Consider the following 19,053-nt stretch of genomic DNA (forward strand, 5'->3'; position numbering starts at 1 on the left):
AATTACAGTTTTTCCCCCACCCTTTGTTCTGTTGCAACATGAGTATCTAGACATAGTTCTCAATGCTATTCAGCGGGATCTCCTTGTAAATCTATTCTAGGTTGTGTCTGATAAGCCCAAGCTCCCGATCCCTCCCACTCCCTCCCCCTCCCATCAGGCAGCCACAAGTCTCTTCTCCAAGTCCATGATTTCTTTTCTGAGGAGATGTCCATTTGTGCTGGATATTAGATTCTAGTTATAAGTGATATCATATGGTATTTGTCTTTGTCTTTCTGGCTCATTTCACTCAGTATGAGATTCTCTAGTTCCATCCATGTTGCTGCAAATGGCATTATGTCATCCTTTTTTATGGCTGAGTAGTATTCCATTGTGTATATATACCATCTCTTCCGAATCCAATCCTCTGTCGATGGACATTTGGGTTGTTTCCATGTCCTGGCTATTGTGAATAGTGCTGCAATGAACATGCGGGTGCACGTGTCTCTTTTAAGTAGAGCTTTGTCCGGATAGATGCCCAAGAGTGGGATTGCAGGGTCATATGGAAGTTCTATGTATAGATTTCTAAGGTATCTCCATACTGTTCTCCATAGTGGCTGTACCAGTTTACATTCCCACCAACAGTACAGAGGGTTCCCTTTTTAGAGAGTATTTTTAAAACTTCAAAATAAGCTGAGTCAAATAACAATATAAATTAGAAAATTCTAAGAATCTTATGATAATGAAAATATTATATTTCCTCCAGATGAATTTGAAGTCATAAGTGTAATTTTTAATTTTTTTCCTTTTTAAAATTAAATTATAACTTACATAAAATATACAAATATCAAATTATAGCTCAATAAATTTTTATACACGTATGTATATATTTAGATTAAGATAGAAAACATTTCCATCACCCCTGAAACTCCTAATTCCTAATACTAGTGCCCCATTTCCTCAGAGGTAACCATTATTCTGAATTCTGTCACCATAGATTAATTTTGACTGTCCTTTATCTCCACATAAATGTAATTGCATAGCATATATGATTTTGAACATGACTTCTTTCACTCAACAAAATGTTTCTATCATGCTTCTATGGGTAAGTGTAAGTTTAGCTCTATTCAAACATAATTTTCACATTATTTTCCTGTTTAAAATACTGCTTTCTGACTTGCCATTTCTACATAAAATATCAAAATTCTCAAACTGTCATTTACCTTCTATTTTAAATGTAATATTTAATATCATTTCTCTCTGTTCTCCAAATAGCCTACCATTCACAGGGGACCTCTATCAATCTCTGTCTTTCCCTTTAAAGCCTTCCCTTTTACCTTTTCTGCAATGCTCTCCTTTTTCTCCTCTACTAGCCTTGCCCATCATGACCTTTAGGATCCGGATTAGAACTTGAATCATACCTACCATGGTCAGAATCACAAGATTTATCTTCGCTTTTTAAATTTTTTAATGACATCATTTCAGACCCACTTATTGTTAGCCCCATCCCACTGTCCCTGACTGAGCCTCCCTGGGCTCCTCCCTCCTCAATCAGATGAAACTTCCCAAACACAATGCTAGAGTTAGGTCCTGTCTCATTTCCAGCCTCAATTACAATTGAGAAAGGAGTTATATTCATCATGCCACCATGATAAATCAGAAAGTATATCACTGGAGTCTTATTTATTTTCATTATTTTTGTTTGGTCTTTATAATAGATCTAATACATTAAATGTCTTTCCTTCCCTGCTCTCCCTCCCCCACCCCAGCGTTATTTTCCTTCTTAGCTTTGGGTGATGCCTCATTAATGGAGGTGGCATTCTAAAAATACCTTGGAATTCAAGAAGTATCTCTTAAAACTTTGATATCCCATCGGGTAAGTGGAAAAAACAATCCTTCATGCATGAAGGATTGTAATTAGAATTAGATTGTGATCACACGGTAAACCCATTGGTAAAGTATAAACACATTTCCATAGGAAGTGTCACTAATATTAATGGCAAACTGCATCTGAGTCAAGCACTTAACCACAGTTACTGTCCAGGAAGGGTAATTCAGTGACATTTGATAATAAATATAGTGATTTATTTTCCCCCGACCATCCACATATTTTAAAAGAAGTTTGAATATCAGACTTAAGTATAAGGTAAAAGTCAAATGATCAATTTTAGCCTTTAAGAAATAATATTTTTAGAGTAAAAAAAACTTTACTCTTGTCATCAAATACTTAAAAGCTTTTATTTATAAGAAAAGTTATTTGTCTAGAAAAAAGAAAATAGGGGAAATAAAGTTACAATGAAGAATATTTCAACATAGCATGAGAGGATTTTTCTGACAATAATTATCATCAAAAAATAGAATGCCAAAATTCTAGATAATTCATGAACAGCAGTCTCTGGTACTGGTCACAGGAGGTTGGATGATGCAGTTGATTTTCATTCAATGGAGGACTGAATTTGATATCCAGGGTCTTAAAAGCTTATACATATAACCATAACTTTATAAATAACAAAACAATGTTATCCATGATATACCCAAATATTACAATTTAAAAAGCCTGAAAGTTATAATCTAAATTCCAGTATGTCATTTATTAATGAGGTGACCATACATCCCAATTTTCCTGGGACAGTTACAGATTACATTGATTGTGCCAGAATAATACTAATAGTGAGTTCTTTTGCTCTCAAAAGTGTCTTGGTTACGATGGTAAAATATATGGTCACCCAATTTATAAGTAAAGACTAGATTGTAAACTCTGTGATACAAAGGATCATATCTATGTTAGTTACTGTGCCCAGAAGAGTGACTGGCACAGAGTAGCTGCTCAATAAATCTTTGTTGAGTAAAATGACTATCTGTTGTGTACATGAGAGGCAATATTCCCTCAATAAAAACATATATACAAGTTTTAAACCAACATGGATTAATGCTCTTGAATAATTTGGAATTAGAAAAATCACTGAACTAATACTGAAAATTGTTTCTATTTTGATTAGTGCTATTAACCGTAGTACCATAGTGTCCCCTTAATTGGTTTTATTTCAGCAAATGAACACTCTCCTCTAGATACTAGAAGCAGATCTAGGAAAAATAAAATTAAAGCAAATTTATTTTATGATAATCATATATATTAACAGAATTATATGGTTTAAAATAATTATATTTTATGTAATGCAGTAAATGCTCTAATAATGATTTTGATATTGTTTGTGAGTTTCTTCTGTATCTCCTGTGAATTTTTCACAGTAATATTTTTATACATTGGAACTATTTAGGAGGTCACACTGTGGCTCAGTGGGTTAAGAATTGGACTTGAGTAGCTCAGTTGCTATGGAGGTACAGGTTCAATCCCTGGCCTGGCACAGTGGGTTAAAGGATTCAGTGTTGCCATAGCTGAGGCATAGGTCTCAGCTGTGGCTTGGATTCAATTCCTGGCCCGGGAACTTCCAAATGCTGTAGGTGCAGCCATAAAATTAAACAAAAACAATTTAAGTGGTATAGGAACTTCAAATAGCAATTGTAGTGAGCTTTTGAAATCTGATATCTGGCTAGTTAATTGCTATATCAACTACATAATAAAACATGATGAATATAAGAATCCCTTTGCTTACCTGGTTGCCAGTGATCAGAGAACTTGAGCTAGCGTACTGGTTCTAAGTGTCAGCAACAGAGAAAAGGAAGAATGCACAGATGTTTTAATTATCATTATGATGCTCATGGTCAAATTTTATCCACAAAAGTATATGATACAGATAAAATGATTTTTTTTAAAGTCAATGTTGACCTAGCATTTAAGGCAATAGTGGTTTCACTTATTAATAGATGACGCCCAAATAATCCATTGCTAACAAATTCAGCTAACAATAACTCAAATATCAATGGTCTTAGTTACTCTGTTATACAAGAAAATATTCAACTAATACATTTGACTAAAATGTCTGCTTAAAGAGCTTTCATGAGAGAGGGTGATAAATAGTGAGATATATCCATATACTTTTGTACATCTTCTCATTCAGTTATTTTGATCTATGGAGTAAGAAATGCACAAAACATATGGGCTAAATATCTGCACATCACAGCACATTATTTTACATGATCACATGGCTTTTTAAAATGTTTCATTTTATTTTATTTTTTTTTTTGGAACTTTGTTATTGGGTCATTTAGGATTTTGAGGATGGGACTTAAAAGTTTCTGTACAAGTGATAGAATGATATACCACTCTCCAGGCTATTGGATAGCACAGAGGTACAAACAAATGCTTTTGGAATCTTATTTGCTTTATGGATATGGTACCTTGGTGCCAAATTAAGGTGTGTATTTCAGTATCATAGTAAAGTGGTATTTTAGGCTGCTCTTGAGTTTTGAGACATGGAATTGGTCTAGGGTCTTCTCACCTTGTCTCCTGATGCTCCCCCATCCTGAGGGTGTTGTCCTTGAACACATGGTCTGAGATGATGTACCCCCATGTCTGTATTCCATCTTCAAGAAGTGAAAAAAAGAAAGGGGTTGCATGAATCTTTTTTTTCCTTTTTTTTAATATAATGATTTTATTTTTCCATTATAGCTGGTTTACTGGAGAATTTGCTAACAAAACAGAATCAAACTCAAAGATTTTGAAACCACAAAAGGGAAAATGTTGATTGGGGGAATAAAATGGGAGGTTGGAGTTGATATATGTGTACTACTATGTATGGAATAGATGAGTAAGAAGGACCTAATGTTTAGCACAGGGAAATCTACTCAATACTCTGTAGTGACACATATGGGGAAAGAATTTGAAAAGGAATGGATATATGTATACATATAACTGATAACTGACTCACATTGCTGTACAGCTGAAACTAACACAACAATGTAATCAACTATACTCCAACAAAGTTTAAATAAAAGAAAATAAACAAAAACAAAAACAAACCAAAAACAGCAACAACAACAAAAAAAGAAAGGGGTTATATATGCCTTGCTTTTCAATGACTATCTTTATTGTTGGCAACTTAGCTGATATCCCATTATACAGAACTTGGTCATATGGTTGCACCTGACATCAAAAGGGACCAGCACATTCCAGCGTTAGTCTGGGTGTCCATGTGCCAACTCAAAATATGGGGTTCTCTTAAAATGAAAATGAATGGAAGAATGATTGTTTAGAATAACTTGTACTTTTGAAATACATAGCCAGATTTTAAAGACAATCTAGTTTAATTTCTACTCTAAAGTCCATAAATTTAGTTGACTAATGATAGCCTAGTAATTTTCAGTTGAATTAGTTAAACTCAACGTTCATGTTCATTACCATGGAAACTTTCACATAACATGGGCCCCTTATAATTCCCTTGCCCAGAGGACACACAGTAGCATCATGGGTTAGTTTTCCTGCTGAGCAGACATCATGTTTTCATTGCTCCTTGGAAGAAATCCCTTCCTTACCTTCTTTCCATGGTTTTTTCATGCTCATTTTCATATTTCCATATTCTACAGCAGTTTCTCAACCTTGGCACTACTCAAATTTTGGGTTGAACAATTCTTTGCTATTAGGGATGTTTAGCAGCATTCCTGGCCTTCTGCCCACTAGATACCAGTAGCAACCCCTCCTTATAGTTGGACAATCAAAAGTGTCTCCCAACATTATCAAATGGCTCTTGGGGGACCCTCTTTTTAAGAAAAATTCACTCTTTCAGAGGCTTTAAACTATGTTATTTTGCTTCCATTTGCTCCAGTAGAATTCCACAAGCTAATGGCAGTGAATAAATTCTTGAAATTACCTTTGCATATCTTTGATTTAAATTCAGTATTGTGTCTCAGTAGAACAGGGCTGCTGTCCATTTCTCACTAAATACTTAGCAATTAGCATACTGCATAGACGAAATAATTCTTTTATTTTATTTTATTTTATTTATTTGTTTTTAGTCTTTTTGCCATTTCTAAGGGCGGCTCCCACGGCATATGGAGATTCCCAGGCTAGGGGTCTAATCAGAGCTGTAGCTGCTGCCGGCCTACACCAGAGCCACAGAAACATGGGATCTGAGCCGCATCTGTGACCTACACCACAGCTCACGGCAACACCGATCCTTAACCCACTGAGCAAGGTCAGGGATCGAACCTGTAACCTTATGGTTCCTAGTCGGATTCGTTAACCACTGAGCCATGACGGGAATGCCAACGAAATAATTCTTAACAATTTTTTTTAATTATGCATTTCTAAGTTTAAGAAAAAATAGACATATTTAAACATTCCTCTTGAAGGAATTTTAAGGAGTCTATCTAATCTATAATAAACATTTTCATTTAAGATTTCCCCAGAATCTTTTGGGTTTATGACCAAAACCCCTAACTTTAGACCCATTTTATCAGTAAGTCTGGGATGAAAACAGAAATCTTACTTCTGAACCAATTGCCACTGGGTATCTTTTCCAACTTTGAGACCTAAATCCTTGCTTTTCTCTGTTTAACAAAAGACCTAGTATTGATATTTACTAGAATGTCTGCCTTTCTACATAATCTCTCATGAGACAGTCAGTGTGGAAAGGGCACTAGACCAAAAGGGGAAGCAATCAACTTGGGATTCACACTACCTAAATTGAGTGACTTTTCCTTCCCAGACTTCAGTTTCTTCATCTGGAATTCACTTTCAACTCTGTTAATGGTAAATTTTATTTCTCTTCTTTTTTATTGAAGGATAACATTCATAAAGTATATTAATATGAAGTATAAAGCTAGATTATTTTTAATATGCTTATGCACATTTGTAACTAACCACCCAGCCCAAGACAGAGAACATTTCTAGTGCCTCATGAGATTCTCTCATGTTCCTTTTCTGTCATCTTCTCTTACCTCACTCTAGGATGAACAGCTGTTCTGACCTCTATCATCATCTGATTACTTTTCATTCTTGAACTTCATGTAATAGAATCATACATGTGTCTGATTTTTTTCCACTAAACAGAGTTGCATGTAATAATAGCTTATTTTAAAATTATATATGTGTGTATGTTTTATTTATTTACTACCTTGCACTATTGCATTGTTTTCGTTTGTCTGAGGACATAGTAGGTTCATGTTGGAATTTGGTGTTGAAACAAATGTAGCTTTTCTTTTTTTTTTTTTTGTCTTTTTTGTCTTTTTTGCCATTTCTTGGGCCACTCCCACGGCATATGGAGATTCCCAGGCTAGGGGTCTAACCGGAGCTGCAGCTGCCAGCCTACCCCAGAGCCACAGCAACGCAGGATCCGAGCCGCATCTGCAACCTACACCACAGCTCATGGCAACGCTGGATCGTTAACCCACTGAGCAAGGGCAGGTACCGAACCCGCAACCTCATGGTTCCTAGTCGGATTCGTTAACCACTGCGCTACGATGGGAACTCCCAAATGTAGCTTTTCTAAGAAAAGAGAGTATGCCACAAAGTATTTATGCATTGCGGCATTTGGGTCATTTACAATTTATGGTTGTCATGAATAAAGGTATATGGGAAAATACTAATACATGTCTTTTTTTGACATGTGCACTCAGTCTCCTAGTGATATATCTAGGAGTGGAATGGCTAGGTTATAGCATAGGCATATAAAGTAAAAATTGCCAAACAGCTTTCCAAAGTGGCTGAATCATTTTCTAGTCCTGCCCATAATGTATGAGAGTTCCAGTTGATCCATATCGCATCACCACTTTGTAATGTCAACTTTGGTGTCTTGATAATACCTTTTAATTTTAGTCTAACACTAGGTGATTTTGATCTGACAAGTTTGATAGCTGTCTAGACAATGATACAGGCATTTATCCAAAGGGAGAACTATTTTACCTTGATTGCTTCATTTTCAAAGAATTGTTTTTGATTACTTTAATCTGCTGGATATATTTGTTTGAAAACTTTAAAATATGTAGTGTCTAGACATATATGTGTTTGGTTCTGTTGAGTAACTTTTCAGCTCAGTTGCTAACTTATTTCTTAACTCCTACAAGTGTCTTGCTAATAAAGACATTTCTACAAAGAGGAAATGTTTCCCTCTGAGGTAGAATGAAAGAACTAAAAAGGAATGTTTACATAAATACCTTTTGACTACATTTCAAGGTGTCAAAAGTGCACCAAAAATCTAAAGAAATTAGGCTTATATGTCACTGAAAAGGAAAAGAATGAACAATTACTGATTAATTAGGTTCTGTTGCTCTCATTTTAGAAAACAGAAGGTTGGAGCCTAAAGAAGTGTGACTCAAAGCACTTCCTTTTGCTAAACTTCCTTTTGCTAAAGTTCATAGCATTGAGGACAGCTTGAGAAGGTCAAGGCCAGAAGATCAGGAAGCAAAATGCCTTAAAGATGGTATGGACAAGGTAAGAGAATATGGTCATTTTACATTTGAAAGGAAGCAACTGGAAATTTCATTTACTTCCGAATACTATCATAGATTGTCCTTGAACACCAAAGGGACTGTATCTGAAATATGATGACAAAAAGGGAGGGAAAGAGGCTGTAAGTTTATCACAGTTTGCAGAGAGGGGGAGAATAATATCTCTCAGAGGCAAGACTGTTTTCTTGTTCTCATTGTTATTAATTAATACTTCACTTCTGACTCTAAGGTGGGCTGTCTGTTTGGACTGTTATTTAACAATTAATTTAATCAACACCTGCACTGATGTATCATAGTAAATTTGCCATGAATTAACTAAACTATTACTCAAGGTTGCAGATATAAGTGTAAATGATCAAAACAAAGAATAGTGTTAGAGGTAAACTTGTGATGGACAGCTCAAAACTGAAAAGGAAATGCGGAATATATGTAGGAAAAGGGGAACTCCCTAGAAACCAGCTGGTGAGAATCTATTTTTCTGTTCGATATCTTGTCTAAGTGAATCTTGTTTCACTTCTAATGGTCTGGTCTTAATAGAAAATTTTCATGCTTTTCTTATACTATAATAGAATAATACTTATATATTCTTTGCAAAAAAGAATGAATCTAATTGCTAAGGGAAAGAAATTTGTTAACTTTTCAGCTATTAGCTGTAAATCAGAAATCTGACATTTTTGTGCTATCTGTAAGCCCAGTTTAGATTTTTTTTCTGTGTGTGATTAATCTAAATATTAATGTTAGTATTTTACTGGGAATATATAATTACAATGAGGATATGCGGTTATAATCATGTGTAAATAGGCTTTAGCTACTTTAAGTATTTTTTAAGTATTTTTAAAAGTTTGATATGTAGGTTTTGGTGTATAATTCATAGATTTTTGAAGACAATTATAAAATTCCATAACTCTAATAATTCTAATATCTTTGAAATTAATCTTAATTATATACTAACGGTCCAAAAGAAAAATTTTTAAAAACCTTGGTTCATAATAGATCTCATTTTGGCTGATACTTTTTCTGTACACAAGAGGTAACTCCTTGTTTAGGTTTTTTTTTTTTTTTTTTTGGTCTTTTTGCCTTTCCTACTGCCGGCCGCTCCCTTGGCATATGGAGGTCCCAGGCTAGGGGTCTAATTGGAGCTGTGGCCGCCAGCCTACACCAGAGCCACAGCAACGCAGGATCTGAGCCGCATCTGCAACCTACACCACAGCTCACAGCAATGCCAGATCTTTAACCCGCTGAGCAAGGCCAGGGATCAAACCCGCAACCTCATGGTTCCTAGTTGGATTCGTTAACCACTGTGCCACAACGGGAACTCTGAGTTAACTCCTTATTTAGCTTTTACATTTGCTTTGCTAACAGAAACCCATGTGGAAAATGTAGTTTGAAATGTAATTAAAAAAATATTTTTCTCCACCTTGAGATAGACTAAGGAGGAAAGTCATGTTGCTCAATAAATATTTGTTAAGTGATGGAACAACAAGGAAGATACAGAAGAGGCTTTTTAAAAAACCTATTGATTGCAGTTCATGTGACTCAAAACAAACAAACAAAAAACAAGACAGTTTCCAGATATAGCTTAATCTTTTGAACAGGATTTTCATCATGTATATTAAAAAAAAAACAAAGAAAAAAACAAGTAGTTGCCTTTACTAAAGTGTTAGTTATGGTGATGGTTTTCCTAGATAACAACAAAGTTGTAAATGTTTCAAAGCCTATGTATTGCTCTCTGGCTAGAAATTTACCTTCATGTGGATATTTCTGCACAATGACAGAGAAGCATTTTCCACATAGGGACAATTTCAAACAATGGAATAAAATGCTACTTGAAAGTTACACCTAAAAAAAAGCCATCTAGGTGCTTTCTTCTTGGGAAAATATTATATCTTAAGTTATGACATCATAAATCGTCAATAAATATACCTGATACATTTCAATTGCAATGACTGGCATTGTTGACTAATTCTGATTAGCTGATTAAACACTATCCTAAGCTCTCCATCTATTCGAAATTAAAATTTAGAGTCAAAGCGGAGCCAGAACAAAACAACAATGAAAATTATAATTTGGATTGCAGTATTTGTGACAAAATCCAAAATTCCCCTCCAGTGCAGTCTGGCCCCAGGATCATTGGTTTCTTACCATTGATAAAGACACCACCTGTCATCTTCCTTCTTAGAAAGGGGTGAGTATCTAACAGTCAGATTTAGGAAGCTGACCTGATGAATGAGTTTTCTCATTTTGATTTGATTGACTTGATTAGAGAGTGCGTTAAATGTTCAGGTTCATCAGCCTCAGGCAAATTGAGTAATATTTGAAGACTGAATGGTAGTATCAACATATTAGAAAAAAAAGCACTGTTATTTATAGAGCTGAATGCAGATTTCCTCAGTGCTTCTACGTGATTAGCAGAATTTTGGTGAAAGTTCGAATATTCTGTTGCAATTGTTACCTTTGAAAGTGCATTTCTTTCTTTCTCTCTGTCTTTCTTTTTTTTATTGAGTTTCTAAATAAAGTTTTATTAGATTTCTTTTCTTTCTGTTCTGTATAACAAGATTGAACTCCACCTGAACCCAATCCAAACATTTTTTTAGATTTATTTTTTATTGTTATTTCCCCAGACACAGTTTTTTTTTTTCCGTTGTATATTTCTGATACTTTACCTAAGAAGAATACTTGTCTATATTTCATTACGATAGTACCTTTATTTTTTCGCAATGGTGCCACAATGGACCAGTCTCCTACCCACACAAATAATTTAGCTATTTAGCATTGTTGATCAGCAAATTTAATAACCATTTAGGAATTTTGAGCTGTATAGAGAGAGCATGTAAATACTATATATATACTAACCTATTATGAGGAAAATCCTAGATTATTCTATGGTATTTCTAGAGGTAACAAAATATCCCCCTGGATACTGATATAAATGATTCTACTCCTCTTTAAAACATTATATTGAATTTTCCCCTTCTTGTAAGCCTACTTTAAAAAAAAACACTTTTTTTTTCCAAAAAAATTTCTATTTTTTTTCACAAATTAAGTATAAATTTTTTCTGATGTTAAAAATCTGTAAAGACGGAACACTGTAAACCAGCTATAAGGGAAAAAAATTGAAATCATTAAAAAAAAAAACCTGTAAAGACAGATATAACACCCTGCATCCACCACTCGGCTTAAGAAATAAAACATCACAGAATTCTTTTAAAATCAATGACAATTAGGGTGTGCTTGATGGGTGTCTTGAACCAGATTTCTCGGGATTGAATTTCAAGGGAGGAGCTCTTGGCACCCAAGGCACCCAGGATTTTGCCAAGATCCAGCAAGGTCTGGCTACCTCTGGGAAGAATGGTCGGTCAGGGCAGTGGTGTGTGGGGCCTGATTCTGTCAGACCTCACCCTTCAGTGCTCCAGGCCTCCCAGCCCATCCTCACTCTGCTTCCATCAGAATCTGCGCCCACTTCCCCTAACACCCCAGTGCCTTGGAGAGCAACTGGTGGGCTTCACCTGTATCTTATATGCCTTTCTGAGAATCTCCATACTCTACACACCTGGACCAGACCCCTGACCAGGCTCTGGACCAGACTCACTGGCTTTCCTCCATGATGTTCAAAGACATTTCCTTTGTTGGTGGTATACTGGTGAGCATAGCTGCCTTCGAAAGACAACATTTCCTGGTGGAGGTGTTTGAGTGAGGGAGCCAAAAAAAAATTAAAAAGCAGGTAAGAGCAATGACCTGACAGTCTCTGATGATGGGTGGGACTTGTTTCGTAATAAGCTGGAAGATTTTTATGACTTGGTTCTATAGCAGCTTTCCATGGCATGTAAATTGGCCTGCCAAGGCTCAGATAGTAGCTGACCCCTAATCAATTACATATTGTACAGTATAGTCCTCTCAACTGCAGTTGCTGTTACCAATTTTGTTGACACCAAACCTTTTTTATCCTTAATTATTCCTTACCATTATGTATCTTCTTGGTACTACTGTGTGTGTGTGTGTGTGTGTGTGTTTATAAACCTTATACACATATGTATGTATTTGCATTTGTATGTGTAACTTCTATCTATATTTTATTAATTTGAAAGGAAAAAATCATTGAATTTTTGTTCTTACAAAATCACTCTTCCCTCCTCCTGCCTCTGAGACTGACTCTGGCCTTTTCTTCAGCCCTCTTGTCTGGACTCCCCCCAATCCCATTTTTCCTCTTTGCTTGATGACTTGATTCAGATCTGTGTACTTGATGGCATATTCACTTCACCTTATTTCTGAGTCCTCCTCTCCAGGGAGAACTCTGATTTTGACTGATTATTGATGGTACTCAGCTCTTTAGTAGGATGTTCTGGGTTCTAGCATTCACCCCCACACTATGCCTCTACCCCTGCCTAGGAGCTAATAAAGGAGGATCTACGCCTAACTTCGATGCAAAAAAAAAAAAAAAAAAAAAGACAGAGTCTTAACTTTGAGGGCAAAGTGAACAATGAAAGACCTGTATCTGGTGGAGTTACTTACAGTGACTTTTCTTGCTTGCAAATTTATCTACCATTGAACAGAAGGAGATTGTAGTTACCATCTGGTCTTAACACATTATTTAACAGATGGGAAAAATATTGTTCTGGGAGGGCCACATTTTTGCAAGAATTCACGTGGCTAAGTTAGTGGTAGACTCAGCCCGTGTGCTCAGTTCTGTTGCAACATTCCAATCTGCCTGCACTTCATCCTGCTTCTGGTTTTGATTCAAACCCAAGTGAAAACATGCCTACTCTGAATTGGGATGGCAATTACTTGTTTTGCTCCTCCTTCAAGCTTCCTTTGGCCAAAACCATGGCACTGTAGTACAATGTGACATTGAGTGACCATTGGTGCCCCTTGTTTCCTTGGTTTTGGTGTTCAATGTCTAGTTTTCCTTGGTTTCCCAAGAACTGGCACCTCATACTCCCAAACTGGGGTGTCCCTCTCATGACTGGGGCCCCTATTTTCTAGTGGTAAGTGGTATCTCCCTTCCTTTTGAAGATACCAAATGAGTGCTCACCTCTGCTCCTTCCCTGACCTCAGCCATGAAATCCCAAGTGACAATGAGCTTATCTGTAATCACAGATTTTAAACCTGAGCAATTGCTGGAAATGCATCAAGTATCTTATATACATTGTTATTTTTTTTAAGCCTTATAATTATCCTTTGTAGAGGTATACTCTTTTTTTTGTGAAGAAAGAGGCTAGGACACTAAGACAATTGCCAGATACTAGTCTGTTTGTGAGTTAGAGACAAAATTCAACCCTGTATCTTTAGACTCCATAGTTCTTAATCACTATGCTACACTGCTTCTGATAAGGACTAAATAATTTAAAAAATAAAATACAACTTCTTTTTAATTCTTTCCCTAAAGACTGCTTTATTACTACTATATTATTCACCACGTTAGAGATTTTAAAAATCCCTCAAGACTCAGAGGAGTTAAGAAACTTGCCTTAGATACCAGAGGTTTTTTATTTTAACTCAAATTCGACTGCAGAGCTTGCATTTTTTATGTCTTGTGGCCTGTTCAATAATACTAATAAACAATATTTGCTGCCTCGACACCACCACAATCATCATCATTATCATTGTAATCATTATCTCATAGACTATTACATAGCAAGCTGTGTTCTAACCACTTTGCACATATTATCTTATGTTTGCTTCATAAAAATCCTGTGAAGGAAATTCTCTCACCATTCTGATTATACAGCTGAGGACCCGCAGGGTCAGGGACCTTAATTAAGAGTGCACACAGCTGTCTAACTCCACCATCCTTCATCTCACTTCAGCCTCACATTTGCACAGTGCTTCATAAATTGCAAAGCTATTTTATTTGCACTAATCCTTATATGAGTTTTACAAGTTAAGCATCTTTATTTCCAGCATCTTACAGATAAGAAAATAGATAATCAGAAAGGAAGCGAAAATAGCCAACAGGAACTGGACTCCAACAAGGGCAGTCTCAGTTCAAATTTCATGCTGCCTATTAGTAATCAGAGTTGAAACCTTACCCAGAGAATGTGTGAGGATCCATACTTAGCCCTGTTATAATGCACATCACTGAAAGGCTCTGAGGGAGCCTGTTAATAGGATTTCAGGTATTGTCAGGATCAGAAAGCAGGGGATTTTAATCAGCCTTTCAGTGTTTCTCAGATATAAGTGCCCCCTACAGTGTTTTGACTTCACTCTGTGTAGAGGTAAATGTTTAACAAATTTCTATTAACTCCTTAATTTTTTTTTTAACTTGAGAGGTCCAGATACAAGAATATCTAAAAGATAATAGCATTTCTTACTTCTACTGTTAGGCAAAGTTTAAGAGCAATCCTTTTCTACAATGGAGGCTTAGAACGTAAACCCAAATTTATTATTAAAGGACTTTCTTCTAATATTGATGTGATATTGATGATGATATATTTCTCTGATAAATTATACTTTTAATAAAATAAAACAAAGAACACTTTGTTTTCTTTGAAATGTTTTGTATCATCTTTGTATTTTCATTTATATTCCTGAGGGATGAAGCACAGTTTCTTTTCTTTTTTTAAATTTTTTTATGGCTGCCCTCACAGTATATGGAAATTCCTGAGCCAGGGATTGAATCTGAGCCTCAGTGGCAACCTACATGGCAGCTGTGGCAACGCTGGATCCTTTAACCCACTGTGTTGGGCCAGGGATTGAACCTGAACCTCCACAGTGACCCAAGCACAGTCAGGTTCTTAACCCTCTGCACCGCAGCTGGAACTCCCAGTTTCTTTTCTTTTCTTTTTTTAATTGAAATGTAGTTGGTTTGCAATGTTATGTTCATTTCAGGTGTACAGCAAAGTGATTCAGGTGTGTATGTGTGTATTTTTTTCTTTCTTCAGATTCTTTTCCATTATAGGTATTACAATATATTAAATACAGTTACCTGTGCTATACAGTAGGTCTTTGCTCTTTATCTATTTTACCTAGTAATGTGTACCTGTTAATCTCAAATTCCAAATTTACTCCTAGCCCCATCCCATCCCTTTTGTTTTCTATGTCTGTAAGTCTATTTTGTATTATAAAAAAATTTCATTTGTATCATTTTTTAGATTGTTCATATAATGATGTATATTTGTCTTTCTCTGATTTACTTCAGTGTGAGGATCTCTAGGTCTATCCACTTTGCTGAAAATGGCATTACTTCATTCTTTTTTTATGGCTGAGTAATATTCCATTTTCTTTATCCATTCATCAGTTGATGGACATTAAGGTTGCTTCATGGCTTGGCTATTGTAAATAGTTCTGCTATGAACATTGGGGTGCATGTATCTTTTTGAATTAGAGTTTCTGCCTTTTCTAGATATATGCCCAGGAGTGGGATTGCTGGATTATATGTTAACTCATTTTTAATTTTTAAGGATCCTCCACACAGTTTTCCATAGTGGCTGCACCAATTTACATTCCTACTAACAATGTAGGAGGGCTCTTTTTTCTCTATATCCCCTCCAGCATTTATTACTTTTTGATGATGGCCTTTCTGACAGGGGTGTAGTAATAGCTTGCTGTATTTTGATTTGCATTTCTCTAATACTTAGGGATGTGGAGCATCTTTTATGAGCCTTTTGGCCATCTGCATGGGCTCTTGGGAGAAATGTCTATTTAGGTTTTTTGTCAATTTTTTTTTTATTTTATTTTCCCACTGTACAGCAAGGGGGTCAGGTTATCCTTACATGTATACATTGCAATTACAGTTTTTCCCCCACCATTTCTTCTGTTGCAACATGAGTATCTAGACATAGTTCTCAATGCTATTCAGCGGGATCTCCTTGTAAATCTATTCTAGGTTGTGTCTGATAAGCCCAAGCTCCCGATCCCTCCCACTCCCTCCCCCTCCCATCAGGCAGCCACAAGTCTTTTCTCCAAGTCCATGATTTTCTTTTCTGAGGAGATGTTCATTTGTGCTGGATATTAGATTCCAGTTATAAGTGATATCATATGGTATTTGTCTTTGTCTTTCTGGCTCATTTCACTCAGTATGAGATTCTCTAGTTCCATCCATGTTGCTGCAAATGGCATGATGTCATCCTTTTTTATGGCTGAGTAGTATTCCATTGTGTATATATACCACCTCTTCCGAATCCAATCCTCTGTCGATGGACATTTGGGTTGTTTCCATGTCCTGGCTATTGTGAATAGTGCTGCAATGAACATGCGGGTGCACGTGTCTCTTTTAAGTAGAGCTTTGTCCGGATAGATGCCCAAGAGTGGGATTGCGGGGTCATATGGAAGTTCTATGTATAGATTTCTAAGGTATCTCCAAACTGTTCTCCATAGTGGCTGTACCAGTTTACATTCCCACCAGCAGTGCAGGAGGGTTCCCTTTTCTCCACAGCCCCTCCAGCACTTGTTATTTGTGGATTTATTAATGATGGCCATTCTGACTGGTGTGAGGTGATATCTCATGGTAGTTTTGATTTGCATTTCTCTTATAATCAGCGATGTTGAGCATTTTTTCATGTGTTTGCTGGCCATCTGTGTATCTTCTTTGGAGAAATGTCTATTCAGGTCTTTTGCCCATTTTTCCATTGATTGATTGGCTTTTTTGCTCTTGGGTTGTATAAGTTGCTTATATATTCTAGAGATTAAGCCCTTGTCCGTTGCATCATTTGAAACTATTTTCTCCCATTCTGAAAGTTGTCTTTTTGTTTTCTTTTGGGTTTCCTTTGCTGTGCAAAAGCTTGTCAGTTTGATGAGGTCCCATGGGTTTATTTTTGCCCTAATTTCTATTGCTTTGGGAGACTGACCTGAGAAAATATTCATGATGTTGATGTCAGAGAGTGTTTTGCCTGTGTTTTCTTCTAGGAGTTTGATGGTGTCCTGTCATATATTTAAGTCTTTCAGCCATTTGGAGTTTATTTTTGTGCATGGTGTGAGGGTGTGTTCTAGTTTCATTGCTTTGCATGCAGCTGTCCAGGTTTCCCAGCAATGCTTGCTGAATAGACTTTCCTTTTCCATTTTATGTTCTTGCCTCCCTTGTCAAAGATTAATTGACCATAGGTGTCAGGGTTAATTTCCGGATTCTCTATTCTGTTCCATCAGTCTGTCTGTCTGTTTTGATACCAGTACCACACTGTTTTGATGACTGTGGCTTTGTAGTATTTCTTGAAGTCTGGGAGAGTTATGCCTCCTGCTTGGTTTTTGTTTCTCAGGATTGCTTTGGCGATTCTGGGTCTTTTGTTGTTCCATATAAATGTTTGGATTGTTTGTTCTAGTTCTGTGAAAAATGTCCTGGGTAATTTGATAGGGATTGCATTGAATCTGTAGATTGCTTTGGGTAGGATGGCCATTTTCACAATATTGATTTTTCCAATCCAGAAACATGGAATATCTTTCCATTTCTTTACATCTTCTTTGATTTCTTTGATTAAGGTTTTATAGTTCTCGGCGTATAGGTCCTTTACCTCTTTGGTCAGGTGTATTCCGAGGTATTTGATTTTGTGAGGTACAATTTTAAAAGGTATCGTATTTTTGTATTCCTTTTCTTTTTTTTTTTTTTTTTTTGTCTTTTTTTTGTCTTTTTGTTGTTGTTGTTGTTGTTGCTATTTCTTGGGCCGCTCCCGCGGCATATGGAGGTTCCCAGGCTAGGGGTTGAATCGGAGCTGTAGCCACCGGCCTACGCCAGAGCCACAGCAACTCGGGATCCGAGCCGCGTCTGCAACCTACACCACAGCTCGCGGCAACGCCGGATCGTTAACCCACTGAGCAAGGGCAGGGACCGAACCCGCAACCTCATGGTTCCTAGTCGGATTCGTTAACCACTGCGCCACGAAGGGAACTCCTGTATTCCTTTTCTAATGTTTCATTGCTGGTATACAGAAATGCAACTGACTTCTGAATGTTAATCTTATATCCTGCCACTTTGCTGAATTTATTAATCAGTTCAAGGAGTTTTTGGGTTGAGTCCTTAGGGTTTTCTAGGTATAGAATCATGTCATCTGCATACAGTGACAGTTTGATCTCTTCTCTTCCTATATGGATGCCTTTGATTTCTTTGGTTTGTCTAATTGCTGTGGCTAAGACTTCCAAAACGATGTTGAAGAGCAGTGGTGAGAGTGGGCATCCCTGTCTTGTTCCAGATTTGAGTGAGAAGGCTTTCAGTTTTTCCCCATTGAGTATTATATTTGCTGTGGGTTTATCATAAATGGCTTGGATTATCTTCAGGAATGTTCCCTCTATACCCACTTTGGCGAGGGTCTTGATCATGAATGGATGTTGAACTTTGTCAAATGCTTTTTCTGCGTCTGTTGAGATGATCATATGATTTTTGACTTTTTTTTTTGTTAATGTGGTGTATGATGCTGATTGATTTGCATATGTTGAACCATCCTTGTGAACCTAGGATGAACCCAACCTGGTCATGGTGTATAATTTTTTTGATATGTTGTTGGATTCGATTGGCTAAGATTTTGTTGCGAATTTTTGCATCTATATTCATCAAAGATATTGGGCGATAGTTTTCTTTTTTGGTGGTATCTCTGTCTGGTTTTGGAAGGAGGGTGATGGTGGCCTCATAGAATGTCTTTGGGAGTATTCCTTCTTCTTCAACCTTTTGAAAGAGTTTAAGGAGGATGGGCACCAATTCCTCTTTATATGTTTGATAAAATTCACCTGTGAAGCCATCTGGTCCTGGGCTTTTATTTGTAGGGAGTGATTTTATGACCTCTTCAATTTCATTTCTAGTGATCGGTCTGT

At 36.5% G+C, this 19,053-nt stretch overlaps 1 protein-coding gene across 2 annotated transcripts in view; it reads left to right on the plus strand.

Annotated features, from left to right (window-relative positions):
* Nucleotides 1-19,053, plus strand: part of DYNAP (dynactin associated protein) — a 59,912-nt gene that overhangs the window by 19,482 nt on the left and 21,377 nt on the right. The window contains exon 2 of one of the 2 annotated variants that reach the window (XM_085003317.1): nucleotides 8,154-8,305. Coding sequence is in view for 1 of the 2 variants with exons in the window: in XM_085003320.1 (XP_084859446.1) it covers nucleotides 8,297-8,305 (9 nt within the window). In the remaining variant the exon portion in view is untranslated. Of the gene's footprint in view, nucleotides 1-8,153; nucleotides 8,306-19,053 lie in introns of those variants that run through there. The other variant, XM_085003320.1, reaches the window with a different exon arrangement.

Source organism: Sus scrofa, chromosome 1 (assembly GCF_054392235.1).
Source record: "Sus scrofa isolate SSC_HxYL_T2T_F1_AM1 chromosome 1, Sscrofa_HxYL_maternal_Yorkshire_Landrace_v2.0, whole genome shotgun sequence".
NCBI lineage: Eukaryota > Metazoa > Chordata > Mammalia > Artiodactyla > Suidae > Sus > Sus scrofa.